Genomic DNA, 20,246 nt, shown 5'->3' on the forward strand with positions numbered 1-20,246 from the left:
TTCTGCCCACAATTCTCTATAGGAATGAGGTCAGGGCTTTGTGGCGGCCACTCCAATACCTTGACTTTGTTGTCCTTAAGCCATTTTGCCACAACTTTGGAAGTGTGTTTGTGGTCATTGTCCATTTGGAAGACCCATTTTGCGATCAAGCTTTAACTTCCTTGACTGATGTTTTGAGATGTTACTTCAATATATCCACATCATTTTCCACCTCATGATGCCATCTATTTTGTGAAGTGCACCAGTCCCTCCTGCAACAAAGCACCCCCATAACATGATGCTGCCACAGCCATGCTTCATGCTTGGGATGGTGTTCTTCGGCTTGCAAGCATCCTCCTTTTTCCTCCAAACGTTAACGATGCTCATTATGGCCAAACAGTTCTTTTTTTGTTTCATCAGACCAGAGGACATTTCTCCAAAAAGTACGATCTTTGTCCCCATGTGCATTTGCAAACAGTAGTCTGGCTTTTTTATGGCGGTTTTGGAGCAGTGGCTTCTTCCTTGCTGAGCGGCCTTTCAGATTATGTCGATATAGGACTTGTTTTACTGTGGATATAGATACTTCTGTACCTGTTTCCTCCAGCATCTTTACAAGGTCCTTTGCTGTTGTTCTGGGATTGATTTGCACTTTTCGCAGCAAAGTACGTTTATCTCTAGGAGACAGAACGCGTCTCCTTCCTGAGCAGTATGACGGCTGCGTGGTCCCATGGTGTTTATACTTGCATACTATTGTTTGTACAGATGAACATGGAACCTTCAGGCATTTGGATATTGCTCCTAAGGATGAAGGTCTTGGCTGATTACTTTAGATTTTTCCATGATGTCAAGCAAAGAGGCAATGAGTTTGAAGGTAGACCTTGAAATACATCCACAGGTACACCTCCAATTGACTCAAATTATGTCAGTTATCAAAAGCTTCTAAAGACATGACATAATTTTCTGGATGTTCCAAGCTACTTAAAGGCACAGTCAACTTGGAAACTTCTGACCCACTGGAATTGTGATACAGTGAGTTATTAGTGAAAAAATCTGTCCAAACAATTGTTGGACGAATGACTTGTGTCATGCACAAAGTAGGTGTCCTAACCGACTTGCCAAAACTATAGTTTGTTAACAAGAAATTTGTGGAGTGGTTGAAAAACGAGTTTCAATGACTCCAACCTAAGTGTACGTAAACTTCCGACTTTAACTGTAGGTAGTTTATTTTGTGTTATGTATTTAATGTTTTTAGAGTTTTAATGCATTTAGCAAATTAAATGTGTCATTTTCGCCAAAGGGTTTCAGTTTGAGCCTGCGTGTTAATTGTTTTGAAAAAGTGAATTATGTTTGAACAAATGTGCTCAAACAATTGAGAAACTGTCATTTTACCTGTATTTTCACCACAAAATAATCCTGTAGCAACAGGATTAAGGCGTTTATTCCATAATGTTGCTTGATTGGTAATTAAGCTATTAGCTGGCCAAAATTAGACTACATGAAAAGTGCAATACTTTTAATACACTGTGTACAAAACGTTAGGCATGGACTCTACAAGCTTGAGTCCAATGGTTCCCATAGTTGTGTCAAATTGGCTGGATTTCCTTTGGGTGGTGTACCATTCCTGATACACACGGGAAACTGTTGAACGTGAAAAACCCAGCAGCGTTGCAGTTCTTCACACATTCAAACTTGTGCGCCTGGCACCTACTACCCTACCCCGTTCAAAGGCACTTAAATCTTTTGTCTTTCCCATTCACCCTCTGAATGGCACACATACACAATCAATGTCTCAATTGTTTCAAGGCTTAAAAATGCTTATTTAACCTCCTTAGTCTCCTTCCCTTTATCTACACTGATTGACGTGGATTTAACAGGTGACATAAATAAGGGATCATAGCTTTCACCTGGATACACCTGGTCAGTCTGTGTCATGGAATAAGTAGGTATTCCCAATTTTTTAGTAGAGTCAGTTTGTTAGAGTTGGTTTTCATTGAATTTATGTAAATCACAATGTTGATCTGTTTTCAGTAAGGTTTTCTATCCTCATATACCATTCAGACTTAGTGTATATATACTACTACACTGAACACAAATTAAAATGTAACATGTAAAGTGTTGGTTCCAAGTTTCATGAGCTGAAATAAAAGATCCCAGAAATTTTCCATACACTCAAAAGGTTATTTCTTTCAAATTTTGGGCAGAATTTGTATACATCCCTGTTACTGAACATTTCTCCTTTGCCAAGATAATCCATCCACCTGACAGGTGTGGCATATCAAGAAGCTGATTAAACAAAATGTTCATTACACAGGTGCACCTTGTGCTGGAGTCAATAAAATGCCACACTAAAATGTGCAGTTTTGTTACACAACACAGGAATGTCCACCAAAGCTGTTGCCAGACAATTTTATGTTAATTTCTCTACCATCAACCGCCTCCAACGTCCTTTTAGACGTTGGGACCTCCACAACTGGCTTCTTCACCTGCAGGATCGTCTGAAACCAGCCACCCGGACAGTTGACAAAACTTTGTGTTTGCACAACCAAAGTATTTCTGCCAAAACTGTCAGAAACAGTCTCAGGGAAGCTCATCTACGTGCTTGTCGTCCTCACCAGGGTCTTGTCCTGATTGCAGTTCGGCGCCGTAACCGACTTCAGTGGGCAAAGGCTTACCTTCGATGACCACTGGCAAACTGTGTTCTTCACAGATGAATCCCAGTTTCAACTGTAATGGGCAGATGGCAGACGGCATGTATGGTGGTGTGTGTGTGCGAGAGGTTTGCCGATGTCAACGTTGTGAACAGCGTGCCCCGTGGTGGTGGTGGGGTTATGGTACGGGCAGGCATAAACTATGGACAAGGAACACGTTTGCTTTTCATCGATAGCAATTTGAGTGCACAGAGATACCGTGACTAAATCCTGTCATGCCATTCATCCGCCACCATCACTTCATTTTTCAGCATGATAATGCACAACCCCATGTCGCAAGGATCTGTACACAATTCCTGGAAGCTGGAAATGTCCCAGTTCTTCCATGGTGTGCATACTTACCAGACATGTCACCCATTGAGCATGTTTGGGATTCTCTGGATCGACGTGTACGACAGTGTGTTCCAGTTCCCGACAATATCCAGCAACTTCACACAGCCATTGAAGACGAGTGGGACAATGTTCCACAATCAGCAGCCTGATCAATTCCATGTGAAAGGCATGTGTCACACTGCATGAGGCAAATGATGGTCACACCAGATACTGATGGTTTTCTGATCCACACCTCTACCTTAAGGTATCCGTGACCAACAGATGCATATCTTTATTCCCAGTCATGTGAAATCCACAAGTTACTGCCTAATACATTTATTTCAATTGACAGATTTCCTTATATGAACTGTAACTGTGTAACATTTAAAAATGTTTGCATGTTGCCTTTATATTTATGTTCAGTGTATGTATACTACGTTACATTCTATTCATAACATTTCTATAATCTGTTTTTCTTTAAGAATACATAATGGCACTGTCTATGGGATAATGCTTGTTGGAAAAGACCCCATAGAATGCAAAATGTTCAACTCAAGTTTGAATATTCCCAAACATGAACAATTTGACTGAGCTAACACAGTACATTATGTACATTTCATGCTGGTCTTGCTTGGGTAGCCATGGCTGGTGAATGTGACTAAACTGTTGTTCACAAACCCTGAACAGATGCTCTGTAAGATCAGACTTGAGTGCAGCATCAAATTGCCTGTTGATTTGCACACAGGTCTAACACTAGACACACTGATTTGGGATGGTCCATAGTACTAGTGAGGGTCTAGTGAGGTCTATGGCTTCACAGCATAGCACAGTTTGGTGAAGTCCTTGGTGTTCCTCTGGCTGTCAATCAGTACCAGGGGGTTCCTCTGATGGTTCTCAATGATGTGGGAAACACTGGTGAAACGCTGAGGGAATACATTAAGAGGTGTCAGGCCTATAGGTTAGCAATCAGAACATCTAAATGACATTCGTATCAGAATATTGTTATAGAGCAAGATGAGACGCCGTCTACCTCCTCTCCTTTCTTCTCCCTTCCAAGAGTGTACTGCTGCGATGCTTGGATGTAGCGTACTGGGATGTTGTAGACTCTACTGTTATAATACACCACTAAAGTGTATGGCTGCTGTCTGTCTTGACCAGAGCTTTTCCTTATTAGAAATGCCCCATCCTGACACAGAGAAGACACACAATACAGTCAGTTGGAGCATCGGTCTCTTTTGAATCAAATCCCCATTATTTTAGTTTATGAATATATGAGTATATTAATATATGAGTATATTAAGACAGGGGTTCCCAAACATTTTCATTCATGCCCACCCTGTGCGTGCATGCGTACCATGTTTATTTCAATGGGCACAAGCACGGTACATGACACAAACTGTTCATGCACTTCTTGTTGGTGGAGAGAACGTTTTGCTGGTTTAAGGCTTATTTCCTGCAATTGTACACATTTTGTCAAGGGGTGCAGAGAACATTTAGCCGTTTTAAAACTAATTTTGTTGCAGTTCTATACATTTTGCCATGTTTATTAATCTACATCGAAAAGGTGAAAAGCGTCAAGTTCCTCGGTGTACACTTTGAAAAAAAGGTGCTATCTAGATCTTAAAATGGTTCTTCAGAACCCTTTGAAGAATCCTTTTTTGTTCAACTGTTTTGGGTTCCATATAGAACCCTATCCGCAAAAGGGTTTTACCTGGAACCAAAAAGGGTTCTCCTATGGGGACAGCCGTAGAAACCTTTTGGAACCCTTTTTTTCTCCACTGACAATCTGAAATGGTCCACCCACACAGACAGTGTGGTGAAGAAGGAACAACAGTGCCTCTTCAACCTCAGGAGGCTGGAGAAATTCAGCCCCTAAGACCCTCACAAACCTTTACAGATGCACCATTGAGAGCATCCTGTCGGGGCTGTATCACCGCCTGGTACAGCAACTGCACCGTCCGCAACCGCAGGGCTCTCCAGAGGGTGGTGTGGTTTGCCCAATGCATCACCGGGGGCACACTGTCTGCCCTCCAGGACAATGTGTCACAGGAAGGGGTGTCACAGGAAGGAAGGCCAAGAAGATCATCAAGGACCTCAGCCACCCAACCCACGGCCTGTTCACCCCACTACCATCCAGAAGGTGAGGTACAGGTGCATCAAAGCTGGGACGAGAGACTGAAAAACATCTTCAATCTCAAGGCAGTCAGACTGTTAAATAGTTACCATTAGCCGGCCTCTGCCCAGTACCCTTCCCTCCGTGCTTCACAGTTGGGATGGTGTTCTTCGGCTTGCAAGCATCCCCCTTTTTCCTCCAAACATAAAGATGATCATTATGGCCAAACAGTTCTATTTTTGTTTCATCAGACCAGAGGACATTTCTCCCAAAAAGTATGATTTTTGTCCCCATGTGCATTTGCAAATCGTAGTCTGTCTTTTTTTTTATGGCGGATTAGGAGCAATTGCTTCTTCCTTGCTGAGAGGCCTTTCAGGTTATGTCGATATAGGACTCGTTTTAGGAGACAAAACGCGTCTCCTTCCTGAGCGGTATGACTGCTGTGTGGTCCCATGGTGTTTATACTTGCGTATTATTGTTTATACAGATGAACGTGGTACCTTCAGTGCATTCAGACACCTTGACTTTTTCCACTTTATGTTACGTTATGGTAGAGTGGCCAGACAGAAGCCACTTCAGTAAAAGGCATAAGACGGCCCGCTTGGAATTTGATGAAACCAAGATTGAACTCTTTGGCCTGAATGCCAAGCGTCACGTCTGGAGGAAACCTGGCACCATCCCTACAGCGAGGAATGGGGGTGGCAGCATCATGCTGTGGGGAAACTGTCCAAATACATGTGTGCCAAACTTGTAGGGTCATACCCAAGAAGACTCAAGGCTGTAATCACTGCCAAAGGTGCTTCAACAAAGTACTGAGTAAAGGATCTGAATACATATGGAAATGTGATATTTCAGTGTTTTATTTTTCATAAATCTGCAAAAATTCAAAAAACGTATTTTTGATTTGTCATTATGGGGTATTGTGTGTAAATTGATGAGGATGTTACATTTTAAAAAATTTTAAAAAATTGAATAAGGATGTAACGTGAGTCAAGAGGTCGGAATACTTTCCGAATGCACATATATACTCTGGACTCGTCCTACTCTTTCTACATTTCTTAATTCCGTTATTTTACTTTTTAGATTTGTGTGTATTGTTAGATATATTACTGCACTGTTGGAGCTGGGAACACAAGCGTTTTGCTACACCCGCAATAACATCTGCTAAATACAGTGCCTTGCGGACCTGCCTGGTGTGTTCCTTGTTCTTCATGATGCTCTCTGCGCTTTTAACGGACCTCTGAGACTATCACAGTGCAGGTGCATTTATACGGAGACTTGATTACACACAGGTGGATTGTATTTATCATCATTAGTCATTTAGGTCAACATTGGATCATTCAGAGATCCTCACTGAACTTCTGGAGAGAGTTTGCTGCACTGAAAGTAAAGGGGCTGAATAATTTTGCACGCCCAATTTTTCAGTTTTTGATTTGTTAAAAAAGTTTGAAATATCCAATAAATGTCGTTCCACTTCATGATTGTGTCCCACTTGTTGATTCTTCACAAAAAAATACAGTTTTATATCTTTATGTTTGAAGCCTGAAATGTGGCAAAAGGTCGCAAAGTTCAAGGGGGCCGAATACTTTCGCAAGGCACTGTATGTGTATGCGACCAATAACGTTAGATTTTATTTTGATATTTGAGTAACTCAAAACACACAAAATCTAAAGGCTAAAAAACATAGCTAAAAACATTAGGTGACATGGGCTCATTGATCTGGACATTTCTGACAAGTTATAAACAGCTCTCTAAGGTATGCATTGACTGACATGTCAAGAGGAAGACTACCCAGTTTCGAGAGTGCATCTTGTGCATTCTACTATTACAACTTTCAAGAGTAAGTCGAAAGCCGGACCGAGTTCCAAAAAGGGGGTGGGGCCCTGTGCTACCCCTGCCGACCCGTCCCACAGTTTGGGAACCACTGTCTTAAGACTATGCAATAATAAGAGTATGTTCATTTGTCCGTAATCATGCGCGTGTGACTCGCCTTATTTGAGCGAACCAAAGCATCCTCAGCTGTCTTACGGTCACAGGTGCTGGCATACCAGGGTTTCTTCAAGACATCTGCCCCCTAACAACAACAACAAAAATACAGCAACAAGAGAGTGGGTTTAAAGTCAAGTCCATGTGGCTCTGAAAATACAGCCTTTACAGTCTCCACAAACTTAATAGTGTATCCATCCATGCATCGTGTACCAGTATTTTGAGCTATATCACTGTATGTTATATAGTATATAAAATGGTGAAATTCAGGTCAGGTCTTTATCACCTCTTCAGCATCCGTCAACTTTTTTTCAGCTGTGGGTACGGTTCCTCTGTCAGGTTCTGAGAATTAGAGAACAGTGAAGGGGAAAAATTCAAAAAGTGAAATAATAATTGAATGTTGTGTGGACACAGCAGAGCCATTTACATAATACATACATTGTTTGCTATGTTGTTTCCAGTGGAGGCTGCTGAGAGGAGGACGGCTCATAGTAACGGCTGGAGTCAATGGAGTGGTATTAACCACATGGAAACCATATGTTTGATACCATTCCATTGACTGCATTCCAGCCTTCCTCCTCTCAGCAGCCTCCACTGGTTGTTTCACTTTCAGTGTCAAAGATATGGTCATGTTTGGTATTTGGTATTTTATTAGGATCCCCATTAGCTGTTGCAAAAGCAGCAGCTACTCTTCCTGGGGTCCACACAAAACATGAAACATAATACAGAATGACATAATACAGAACATCAATAGACAAGAACAGCTCAAAGACAGAATTACATCCATTTTTTTTTTAAAAGGCACACGTAGCCTACACATCAATGCATACACACAAACTATGTAGGTCAAATACCCGCAAATTGTTTTTTGAAACCAGGTTTGCTGTTTATTTGATCAATATGAGATGGAAGGAGGTTCTCTGCAATTATGGCTCTATATAATACTGTGCGCTTTCTTGAATTTGTTCTGGATTTGGTGACTGAAAAGACCCCTGGTGGAATGTCTGGTGGGATATGTGTGTGTGTCAGAGCTATGTGTCAGTTGACTATGCAAACAATTTGGGATTTTCAACACATTGTTTCTTACAAAAAGATGAAGTGATGCAGTCAGTCCCTCCTCAACTCTTAGCCAAGTGAGACTGGCATGCATAGTATTTATATTAGCACTCAGATTACAATGAAGAGCAAAACGTGCCGCTCTGTTCTGGTGCTGCAACACCCTTTAGCACCCCTACTTCCCGCGGATGATGGACACACGTCTCTCAGACCTGTACTTACTAGGAGAGGTAAACATCTGTGGCAGAGGAATCCTGCAGTAGAGAAAACAAGAATATACTGTAATTTGCCAGGGCACTGCGGTTTGAGTAAACATACGGTGCTGTGGTTACAAACAGCATTCCTTCATTCCAAAATAATTGATATTGGCCTTGTCTGTGTTTGTGCTGTCTTGCAAACAGATCTGAGACTAGGCTGGAAAAGTGATATGTGCGTGCAAAATAGTGACTTCTTATGAGGTCATGGTGTTTCTTACCTGTCACGTTTGTATTCAGAGGGCTGGGTTGTGGTCGTGGGTTTCTGGGTACTGTGCCTCATGGCCAGTGTTGGGCCTGTCGAAAAGCAGACATAGTAGGCTACTGTAACACACACTCTTGCTATTATGCAAGTGGAAGACTGCATAAAAAAATTTACAACTTTACAACGTGAAATGGATTTTGGCAAATGCATTACATCTTTGAACATCCGATGAAAACAAATGAAGCTTTGATCCAATTGAGCACTCTAATATTTTAGGAGTAGTTACCTTCATTTTCCCTGGATGCGATATCTTGCCTCTGAAAAAATACAGACATGATCATCGTTTCCCATAACATTTTGAATTCCACTAGTTTTTTTTCTCCAACAATATATTTTACAGGTGTCCTACCGGCCTTAAAGGTGGCTTCAATGGCTTCCTAAAAATAGAGAGGTTTATGTGAGTTAAGTAATACCTGGAACCAAACCTTTCTGGCACTCTTAATGGAACGAGCGGACAGAAATGAACCGAAAATAAATTATACATGATTTTACACGACACGTACGTCTCTCTGGGCATTGGTTTGGGAAGCACAGGCAGGGCCTTCTCAGCAGACTTTGTACTGCCACCTGGAAGAACAGAGATGACATACAAAACGTCCACACATACACAGTACTCATAGTATCTTACACTTGGGAGTTCTCTTAAGTAACACAATGCTCTTTTAAGATGTATAAAACAGACGCTCTTTTAACTTCTATTCATTGTTCTGTACTGCATGTTGTGTTGTGTCTCATGTACGTGTAACTATATGCATGCTGCTTTCAGGGCTCACTTGGGGAAAAAAAGAGATGTACATTTCAAGGTGAATTATCAAGTTAAATGAAAGATGAACAAATATATAAATATTCATGGAAATAGCAGAGTAGTGTTGGCAATTGGGAATGAGATAAATACAAAACGTTGGCAATCCACTAGATGGCATGATAAGCCAAGTGAAGTAACTACCAATACAGTACTTCAAATATTTACAGGATCTGGAACAATGTTCTTTGTCAATAGTTGCTTGAAGTCTTTTGGAACTTGTTAGTGACATATTATGGTTCGAACGTTTAGTCATTTGGGCTTATGTTAGTATTATGGATGAATTACATACTTTCATCTGGATCGCACACTTCATATTCATCATCTATGGGCTCCTGGACCTGGATGACAATACATATAAACGTATATGATTCCCGTGTTGATAATATTCAATGTTTTCTTAACTTTTCTATTATTATCTCATCAAATAAACTGTTTGTGGTCAGGTACAAAGCCTAGATTCTCTTTGGTACAGTAACACTTACTGGGTTAGGTGGACATGTCTTTAGGTGCATTCTACAGAGAGAAGATCAAATGTAAATGATTCATGTAAGTGTGACAATGACACTGAAGGAAACAACCTTGTGTTTAGCGAATAGTTTATCTTGAAATGGTTATCATGTGTAAAATCATTTCCCCGGTCTCTTGAATAAGTTGTAGTCGTTATTAGCACCTTGGGCTGGCTCTAGGGGGAAAACCCTGTGCAGGGACTTTGAGTGTGGAAGGTCTGTGAAAAGAAATAGGTTCGAAATAAATAGTCATTTTGGTATCTCATCCATCATTTTAAGCAATGAATATACACTGAGTTTACAAAACATTAAGAACACTGCTCTTTCCATGACATAGACGGATCAGGTGAATCCAGCTGAATCCACTTAAATCAGTGTAGATGAAGGGGAGGGGATGAAGGGGAGGAGATCCGGTTTGTCAAGAACTGCAATGCTGCTGGGTTTGTCACGCTCAAAAATTCCCCTGTGTATCAAGAATGGTCCACCACTCAAAGGACATCCAGACATCATGGCACAACCGTGGGAAGCATTGGAGTCAACATGGGCCAGCATTCCTGTGGAACGCTTTCGCACCTTGTCGTGTCCATACCCTGTCAAATTGAGGCTGTTATGAGGGCAAAAGGGGAGTGCAACTCAATATTAGGAAGGTGTTCCTAATGTTTGACATACTCAGTGTATCTTTACATATTTCCCTTAGAGGAAATGTTGATCCCTGTCTAAAAATAAATGCTTACGATCCTTGAACCAGAACTGACCTGCTCACTGGGGGAGGAGAGTTTTCCTTAAGATAAAAGAGAGAATGGGACACATCAAGCATAATCCTACAGTCATTGCGTAGTCATTAACTATACTATTAATTGTAACGTATTGGTTATCAAACCCACCTCAATGTCAGGAACTTCATACACATCTAAAAAATAAATAAAAAAAAGACTAAGCCTCAAAGTTAGGAATTACAGGAGAGCCGGGTTCTAACCCAGTCGTTCACATTAAGCACAATACATTTCTTAAACCCCCCAAAACAATGACATACAGTGAGTGGCAAGAAAAAGTATGTGAACCCTTTGGAATTACCCGGATTTCTGCACAAATTTGACATACATTTGCTCTGATCTTCGTCTAAGTCACCACAATAGACAAACACAGTGTGCATAAACTAATAACACCCCAATTATTGTATTTTTCTTGTCTATATTGAATACATCATTTAAACTTTCACAGTGTAGGTTGGAAAAAGTATGTGAACCCCTTGGCTGTCTTCTCCAAATGCTAACTGGAGTCAGGAGTCAGCTAACCTTGAGTCCAATCAATGAGACGAGATTGGAGATGTTGGTTAGAGCATGCCTTGCCTTGAAGAAAAGAGATCTCAAAAGATCTAAGATTAAGAATTGTTGACTTGCATAATGCAGGAAATAGTTACAAAAGTATCTCTAAAAGCCTTGATGTTCATCAGTTCACAGTAAGACAAATTGTCTATAAATGGAGAAAGTTCAGCACTGTTGCTACTCTCCCTAGGAGTGGCTGTCCTGCAAAGATGATTACAAGTACACAGTGCAGAATGCTCAATGAGGTTAAGAAGAGTCCTAGAATGTCAGCGAAAGACTTACAGAAATCTTTGGGACATGCTAAAATCTCTGTTGACGAGTCTACGATATGTAAAACACTAAACAAGAATGGTGTTAAAAAAAAAACTTTGCTGCACGTCTGAGGTTCGCAAAAGAGCAGTGCTTTGCAGCCTCAGGGACAGCTTGCTATTGTCGACGGAAAAATAAATACCCAAGTTTATCAAGACATTATCATTAACCCCTTTTTCTCTCGAATTGGTAGTTACAGTCTTGTCTCATCACTGCAACTCCCGTACAGACTCGGGAAAGGTGAGGGTCAAGAGCCGTACATCCCCCGAAACACAACCCAATCAAGCCGCACTGCTTCGTGACAATGCCCACTTAACCTGGAAGCCAGCTGCACCAATGTGTCGGAGGAAACGTGCACTGCACCCGACCCGCCACAAGAGTCACTAGTGCACGATAGGACAAGGACATCCCTGTCGGCCAAACCCTCCCCTAACCCGGATGACGCTGGGCCAATTGTGTGGTGCCCCATGGGTCTCCCTGTCACTGCCGACTGCGACAGACCCCGGACATGAACCCAGAATATCTAGTGGCACAGCTTGCACTGCGATGCAGTGCCTTAGACCACTGCGTCACTCAGGAGGCCTTATCTAGACATTTTGCAAGGCTAAGGCTATCTGTCCACCAATTGAAGCTCAACAGAAATTGGGTGATGCAACAGGATAACAACAAAAAACACAGAAGTAGATAAACAACAGAATGGCTTCAACAGAAGAAAATACTCATTCTGGAGTGGCCCAGTCAGAGTCCTGACCTCAACCCGATTGAGATTCTGAGGCATGACCTCAAAAGAGTGGTTCACACCAGACATCCCAAGAATATTGCTGAACTGATACAGTTTTGTAAGGAAGAATGATCCAAAATTCCTCCTGACCATATTGCAGGTCTGATCCACAACTACAGAAAATGTTTGGTTGAGGTTATTACTGCAAAAAGGAGGGTCAACCAGTTATTAAATCCAAGGGTTCACATACTTTTGCCAGCCTGCACTGTGAATGGTTACAGTGTTTTCAATAAAGTGACTTAGATGAAGATCAGAAATCCAGGTAATTCCAAAGGATCCCATACTTTTTCATCCAACTGTATATCCAGTGCTCCTGCTGAGATGCAGTTACATACCTGGGCTATTTGAGCGATCTGGCACAGTCTTAGACATCGAAGGACTGCTCTCTACTGGTTTGCCTCTTCCGTGCATTGGACGGTCTGAAGGAAGTTTACATTTGTATTGTATGTTGACATTGGGGTGTCTTGGTAAGGTTTGTCTGACAGTGATTGGCAACAGATGAACATGTGCAGTGGGTTTCATGACACCTGTATGTTGAAGACAATTTCATTGATGCACATAGTGCACTCGGTCTTATTTCCAGTGCCAGATTTTTATTTTATTTTATTTCACCTTTATTTAACCAGGTAGACTAGTTGAGAACAAGCTCTCATTTACAACTGTGACTTGGCCAAGAATAAAGCAAAGCAGTGCGTCACAAACAACAACACAGAGTTACACATGGAATAAACAAACATACAGTCGATAATACAATAGAACTTTTCTATATACAGTGTGTGCAAATGAGTTAAGATAAGTGAGGTAAGTAAATAAATGGGCCATGGTGGTGAAATAATTACAATATGTCAATTAAACACTGGAGTGATAGATGTGCAGAAGATGAATGTTCAAGTAGAGATACTGGGGTGCAAAGGAGCAGTAGTAGTTGGATGGCCTATTTACAGATAAGCTATGTACAGGTGCAGTGATCTGTAAGCTACCCTGACATCTGATGCTTAAAGTTAATGAGGGAGATGTGAGTGTCCAGCTTCAGTGATTTTTGCAGTTCGTTCCAATCATTGGCAGCAGGGAACTGGAAGGAAAGGCGGCCAAAGTAGGAATTGGCTTTGGGGGTGACCAGTGAAATATACCTGCTGGAGCTCGTGCTACGGGTGGGTGGTGCTATGGTGACCAATGAGCTGAGATAAAGCGGGGCATTACCTAGCAAAGACTTATAGATGACCTGGAGCTAGTGGGTTTGGTGGCGAATATGAAGTGAGGGCCAGCCAACGAGAGCATACAGGTTGCAGTGGTGGGTAGTATATGGGGCTTTGGTGACAAAACAGATGGCACTGTGATAGACTGCATCCAATTGGCTGAATAGAGTGTTGGAGGCTATTTTGTAAATGACATCGCCGAAGTCAAGGATCGGTATGATATTCATTTTTACAACGGTATGTTTGGCAGCATGAGTAAAGGATGCTTTGTTGCGAGTCTGGAAGGAGAGTTTACAGTCTAACCAGACTCATAGGTATTTGTAGTTGTCCACATATTCGAAGTCAGAACTGTCCAGAGGTGGATCAGAGAATCACCAGCAGCAGGAGCGACATCATTGATGTATACAGAGAAGAGTGTTGGCCCGAGAATTGAACCCCGGACAACAGACCCTCCGATTTGACACACTGAACTCTATCTGAGAAGTAGTTGGTGAACCAGGCGAGGCAGTCATTTGAGAAACGAAGGCTTTTGAGTCTGCCGATAAGAACTGGGTGATTGGCGGAGTCGAAAGCCTTGGCCAGGTCGATGAATACAGCTGCACAGTATTGTCTCTTATCGATGGCGGTTATGATATTGTTTAGGACCTGAGCTGCACCCATGACCAGCTCGGAAACCAGATTGCATAGCAGAGAAGGTACGGTGGGATTCAAAATGGTCGGTGATCTGTTTGTTAATTTGGCTTTCAAAGACCTTACAAAGACAGGGTAGGATAGATATAGGCCTGTAGCAGTTTGGGTCTAGAGTGTCTCCCCCTTTGAAGAGGGGGATGACCGCGGCAGCTTTCCAATCTTTGGGGATCACAGACGATACGAAAGAGAGGTTGAACAAGCTAGTAATAGGATTTGCAACAATTTTGGCAGATAATTTTAGAAAGAGAGGGTCCAGATTGTCTAGCCCAGCTGATTTGTAGTGGTCCAGATTTTGCAGCTCTATCAGAACATCAGCTATCTGGATTTGGGTGAAGGAGAAATGAGGGAGGCTTGAGCAAAGTGAGGTTGCAGGGCTGTTGACCGGGGTAGGGGTAGCCAGGTGGAAAGCATGGCCAGCCGTAGAAAAATGCTTATTGAAATTCTCAATTATTGTGGATTTATCGGTGGTGACAGTGTTTCCTAGCCTCAGTGCAGTGGGCAGCTGGGGGAGGTGCTCTTATTCTCCATGGACTTTACAGTGTCCCAGAACGTTTTGGAGTTTGTGCTACAGGATGCAAATTTCTGTTTGAAAAAGCTAGCCTTTGCTTTCCTAACTGCCTGTGTAGATTGGCAAACCATTCAGATTTGTTTTTTTGAGGTCACCCTCTTTTCAATGAGTTTTCATTGGGAATCCAGATTTTAAAGGACTTGCTTGCAGTTCCTACCGCTTCCACTGGATGTCACAAGTCTTTAGAAATTGGTTGAGGTTATTCCTTTGTGTAATGAAGAAGTACAGCCATCTTGAACGAGGGTCACTTCATGTGTACTGTTTGATAGAGGCGAATGACCAGAAAGCATGCTTGAGTTTGTTTTCTTCCTTTATTGAACACAGATCACCCCGTCTTCAATTTTATCGATTCTTTACTTTTAAAAAAGACCTAAAGTTGTATTACAAAAGTAGTTTGAAATGTTTTGGCAAAATTTACAGGTAACTTTTGAGATATTTTGCAGTCACGTTGCGCAAGTTGGAACCGGTGTTTTTCTGGATCAAACGCACCAAATAAATGGACATATTGGATATATATGGACGGAATTATTCGAACAAAAGGACCATTTGTGATGTTTATGGGACATATTGGACTGCCAACAGAAGAAGCTCGTCAAATGTAAGGCATGATTTATATTTTTATTTCTGCGTTGTGTCGCGCCTGCAGGGTTGAAATATTTTCTCTCTTTTGTTTACTTTGGTGCTACCCTCAGATAATAGCATCGTTTGCTTTCGCCGAAAAGCCTTTTTGAAATCTGCATTGTTGGCTGGATTCACTACACGCGTAGCTTTAATTTGGTATCTTACATGTGTGATTTCATGAAAGTTTGATTTTTATCAGAATTTATTTGAATTTGGCGCTCTGCATTTTCTAGTAGTGTCCCACTTTTGGCCAAGTGGGACACTACCATCCCACATATCCCAGAGAGGTTTAAGCATGTCCCAGTTTAGGTCACCTCACAGCACGAGCTCTGAAGATAGATGGGGGGAAATCAATTCACATATGGTGTCCAAGGGGCTGAAGGTGGTCTATAGCAAGTGGCAACGGTGAGAGACTTTTTTCTGGAAAGCTCAAATTGTTTGGGCACAGACCTGGATAGTAAGACAGAACTCTGCAGTAGATTGAAACTCCGTCCCCTTCGGCAGTTCTATCTTGTCGGAAAATGTTATAGTTAGGAATGGAAATGTCAGGGTTTTGGTGGTCTTCCTAAACCAGGATTCAGGCATGGCTAGGACATCCGGGTTGGCAGAATGTGCTAAAGCAGTGAATAAAACAAACTTAGAGAGGAGGCTTCTGATGTTAACATGCATGAAACCAAGTCTTTTACAGTTACAGAAGTCAACAAATGAGAGCGCCTGGGGAATGGGAGTGGAGCTAGGCACTGCAGAGCCTGGATTAACCTCTACATCACCAGAGGGACAGAGGAGGAGTAGGATAAGGGTATGCCTAAAGGCTATAAGAACTGGTCGTCTAGTACATTCGGAATAGAGAGTAAAAGGAGCAGGTTTCTGGACACGGTAGAATAGATTCAAAGCATAATGTACAGACAAAGGTATGGTAGGATGTGAGTACAGTGGAGGTAAACCTAGGCATTTAGTGATGATGAGAGAGATATTGTCTCTAGAAACAATTTAAACCAGATGAGGTCACCGCATGTGTGTTTGAGTTGGAACTAAAGGGATTCATTTATTGGAATAACTTACTAGCAGGAGGTTCCTCTGTGGGGTCTATATAGTTGTCTTCATCATCACTTTTTGGGATGACGTAGTCTTCCTGAAGAGAGCAGATCATACAATGTGTCAAGAAAAATATGAGGCAAAGAATCTGTCAATATGCTGTCATAAATGTACAGAAACCAACAAGAATAAGAATCATTATTATTTTGCCTAATAACTACACAGTACCTCATTGTCGTCCTGCTGGTTGGGTTTGGGGGGAAGTGATGGTCTGGTGAGTTTTGGTAGGCAGATGGGCTTCCTGGGTGGGTGGGTTGGCCTGTCACGGCAGCTGTCTGAAAAAAAAAAGAAGCAAAATCAGAAACAGGACGTCAGTATTTGCATAACGCAACAACACACTGTCTTTGTGGCACTCTGTGTCTGTCACAGTCCACTGACTAGTGGCTTTCACCAACACAAAGATCTATGAGTGGTGCCTCAACAAGGCGAGTGAGTGTGAGTGAGTATGTGCGTGCCCGCATGTATGCGCACGCACGTGTGTGGCAGGGTGGAAGAGTTCTCACCTACGTAGTCCCCCCTGGGGAAGTAGGCAGACGAGGTGGTGGTGGTGAAGACACTCTGACTGGGAGGAGGCTCATAGCTATCATCCTGCTCCCCTTGAGGTTCCTCATAAGTGTCACTATCCTGCAACATCATAATATTGTTAAGGCGTTCAGCCCCACAGCTTTGTGTGATGGAAAACTTCTGACAGAAGTCAAATGACTGCGGAAAACAATGTCAAACAAAGATTATTTTAGAAGCATTTTAATATTGTAGGTTTTTAGAATCAGTAAGGCATGTGGATTGAACTCACAAACTCATTTTCAGACCACTGTTCACCATCCAAGTCATCACCTGTATAGAGAAGTATCAAAAAAGGGTCCCGCATGATGCAAAGTCATTGGAAATTACAATATTGGGAAGACATGCATGATAGCTTCCGAATCATATTCTGAACAAATTAGCCGAAAATACTGATGGCCAATCTCACTATTATATACAGTATTTCAAGGGCCACATTGTGAGACTAGAAGAAAGGTCTTACCTTGATAGTCTCTCACAGGTACTTTTGGAGCGGATTTGTTTTTAAATCTGCAGTACAGAAAGACCAGTTAGGAGTTGAAGTCAAAAGTTTTAGAAACAAGGATGGACTTGACCAAGAGTGTAACTTATTTTAGACCTTATACTTTGGGCCTGAAGAGTGACTGTACACGTCAAAGGTACCACTCTCAGTTAAGTGTAGTATCGCAACCTGCTCATTCTGAAACCTATGTACTTTTTTCCCATCTATCACACTAAATACCTTCATGTGTTGTGCCAGTGGATGGTCCCTTTTCAAGAAAGGAAAGTGAGAGAAGAGCCATCTGTCCTTCTGCTTGTCTATTTTCAGCTTGGAGGACTACTTATGTTTTTCTAATAGTTGAAGAAAGAGGAATAACCAACTTTCACCACAAAAAAAAACATTGAAGAAAATATAACTGCGAGCAGCAATGAACAAGGGTTCACAGGAGGACAGAAACGGACACAAGATCAGTTAGATGACAAAGCAAGCACTCAATCATGTAGGAACCACCTACCCTTATGTGCAATCATGAGTCTTACGTACAAAATCTGGATTGAATCTGATGTATGGTTCACGAGAAGAAGATGATTTTGTGCATTAGTGTTAAATATGAGTTTTTAATTGTGTCCTTGTTTTTTGAGCTATCAATACCAAATTCAAATAAAATCAAATTGTAGTCGTCACATGCACCGAATGTAACAGGTGCGGGCGGACCTTACAGTGAAATGCTTACTCACAAGCCCTTAACCACCAATGCAGTGTTATCCCAAAAAAGTGTTAAGATAAACAAACAAAAATTAAAGACTGCAGTAAAATTAACAGTAACGAGGCTATATACAGGGGGTACCCGTATAGAGTCAATGTGCGGGGACACAGGTTAGTCGCAGTAATTGAGGTAATATGTAATACGTATGTAGAGTTAAAGTGACTATGCATAGATGATTAACAGCAGCATATAATGCAACGGCAAATAGTCTGGGTAGCCATTTGATTAGCTCCGGTACCGCTTGCCGTGCGGTAGCAGAGAGAACAGTCTATGACTAGGGTGGCTGGAGTCTTTGACAATTTTTAGGGCCTTCCTCTGACATCGTCTGGTATAGAGGTCCTGGATGGCAGGAAGCTTGGCCCCAGTGATGCCATTCCAGACAGTAATGCAACTAGTCAGGATGCTAATGATGGTGCAGCTGTATAACTTTGAGGATCTGAGGAACCATGCCAAATCTTTTCTGTCTCCTGAGGGGGAATAGGCTTTGTCGTGCCCTCTTCACGGCTGTCTTGGTGTGTTTGGACCATGATAATTTGTTGGTGAAATAGAGACTAAGGAACTTGAAGCTCTCAACCTGCTCCACTACAGCCCTGTCGATGAGAATGGGGGCATGCTTGGTCCTCCTTTTCCTGTAGTCCACAATCATCTCCTTTGTCTTGATCACGTTGAGGGAGAGGTTGTTAACCTGGCCCCACATGGCCAGGTCTCTGACCTCGTCCCTATTGGCTGTCTCATCGTTGTCGGTGATCAGGCCTACCACTGTTGTGTCATTGGCAAACTTAATGATGGTGTAGGAGTTGTGCCTGTCCATGCAGTCATGAGTGAGCAGGGAGTACAGGAGGGGACTGAGCACGCACTCCTGATGGGTCCCCGTGTTGAGGATCAGCGTGCCGGATATGTTGTTACCTACCCTTACCATCTGGGGTCTGGCCCTTCAGGAAATCCAGGATCCAGTTGCAGAGGGAGGTGTTTAGTCCCCGGGCCCTTAGCTTAGTAATGAGCTTTGAGGGCACAATGATGTTGAATGCTGAGATGTAGTCAATGAATAGCATTCTCACATAGGTGTTGCTTTTTTCCAGGTGGGAAAGGGCAGTGTGGAATGCAATAGAGATGGCATCATCTGTGGATCTGTTGGACGCAATGCCAATTGGAGTGGGTCTAGGGTTTCTGGGATAATGGTGTTGATGTGAGCTGTGACCAGCCTTTCAAAGCACTTGATGGCTACAGACGTGAGTGCTACAGGTCAGTAGTCATTTATGCAAGTTACCTTCGTATTCTTGGGCACACTATGGTGGTCTGCTTGAAACATGTTGGTACATGTACAGACAGGTTGAAAATGTCAGTGAAGACGCTTGCCAGTTGGTCAGCGCATGCTCGGAGTACACGTCCTGGTAATCCGTCTGGCCCTGCGGCTTTGTGAATGTTGAAGGTCTTACACACATTGGCTATGGAGAGAGAGTGACCACACAGTCGTCCGGAACAGCTCTCACGCATGCATCAGTGTTGCTTGCCTCAAAGCGAGCATAGAAGTAATTTAGCTTGTCTGGTAGGCTTGGGTCACTGGGCAGCTCATGGCTGTGCTTCCCTTTGTAGTCTGTAATAGTTCGCAAGCCCTGCCACATCTGACGAGCTTCGGAGCTGGTGTAGTACTCAGTCCTGTATTGACAATTTGCCTTTTTGATTGTTCGTAAGAGGACATAGCAGGATTTCTTATGAGCTCCGCTCCTTGAAAGCGGCAGATCTACCCTTTAGCTCAGTGCGGATGTTGCCTGTAATCCATGGCTTCTGGTTTGGGTATATACAGTCACTGTGGGGACAATGTCATCAATGCACTTATTGACGAAACCAGTGACTGCTGTGGTGTACTCC

General features: G+C 42.4%; 1 protein-coding gene across 8 annotated transcripts in view; it reads right to left on the reverse strand.

Annotated features, from left to right (window-relative positions):
* Positions 1-3,231: 3,231 nt before the first annotated feature.
* Positions 3,232-20,246, reverse strand: part of blnk (B cell linker) — a 64,530-nt gene continuing 47,515 nt past the window's right edge. For all 8 annotated transcript variants that reach the window (XM_052498393.1, XM_035754004.2, XM_052498394.1 and 5 more), the window contains 20 exons: positions 17,594-17,640; positions 17,363-17,403; positions 17,073-17,193; positions 16,738-16,844; positions 16,537-16,606; positions 12,735-12,818; positions 10,869-10,894; positions 10,740-10,765; positions 10,149-10,202; positions 9,961-9,991; positions 9,768-9,816; positions 9,177-9,240; positions 9,023-9,050; positions 8,900-8,930; positions 8,630-8,705; positions 8,377-8,408; positions 7,385-7,440; positions 7,103-7,186; positions 4,030-4,185; positions 3,232-3,922 (listed from right to left, as the gene is read on the reverse strand). In XM_052498393.1, the coding sequence (XP_052354353.1) occupies positions 3,806-3,922; positions 4,030-4,185; positions 7,103-7,186; positions 7,385-7,440; positions 8,377-8,408; positions 8,630-8,705; positions 8,900-8,930; positions 9,023-9,050; positions 9,177-9,240; positions 9,768-9,816; positions 9,961-9,991; positions 10,149-10,202; positions 10,740-10,765; positions 10,869-10,894; positions 12,735-12,818; positions 16,537-16,606; positions 16,738-16,844; positions 17,073-17,193; positions 17,363-17,403; positions 17,594-17,640 (1,300 nt within the window). In that variant the 3' untranslated portion in view covers positions 3,232-3,805. The remainder of the gene's footprint in view (positions 3,923-4,029; positions 4,186-7,102; positions 7,187-7,384; positions 7,441-8,376; positions 8,409-8,629; positions 8,706-8,899; positions 8,931-9,022; positions 9,051-9,176; positions 9,241-9,767; positions 9,817-9,960; positions 9,992-10,148; positions 10,203-10,739; positions 10,766-10,868; positions 10,895-12,734; positions 12,819-16,536; positions 16,607-16,737; positions 16,845-17,072; positions 17,194-17,362; positions 17,404-17,593; positions 17,641-20,246) is intronic.

Source organism: Oncorhynchus keta, chromosome 36 (genome assembly GCF_023373465.1).
Source record: "Oncorhynchus keta strain PuntledgeMale-10-30-2019 chromosome 36, Oket_V2, whole genome shotgun sequence".
Lineage (NCBI taxonomy): Eukaryota > Metazoa > Chordata > Actinopteri > Salmoniformes > Salmonidae > Oncorhynchus > Oncorhynchus keta.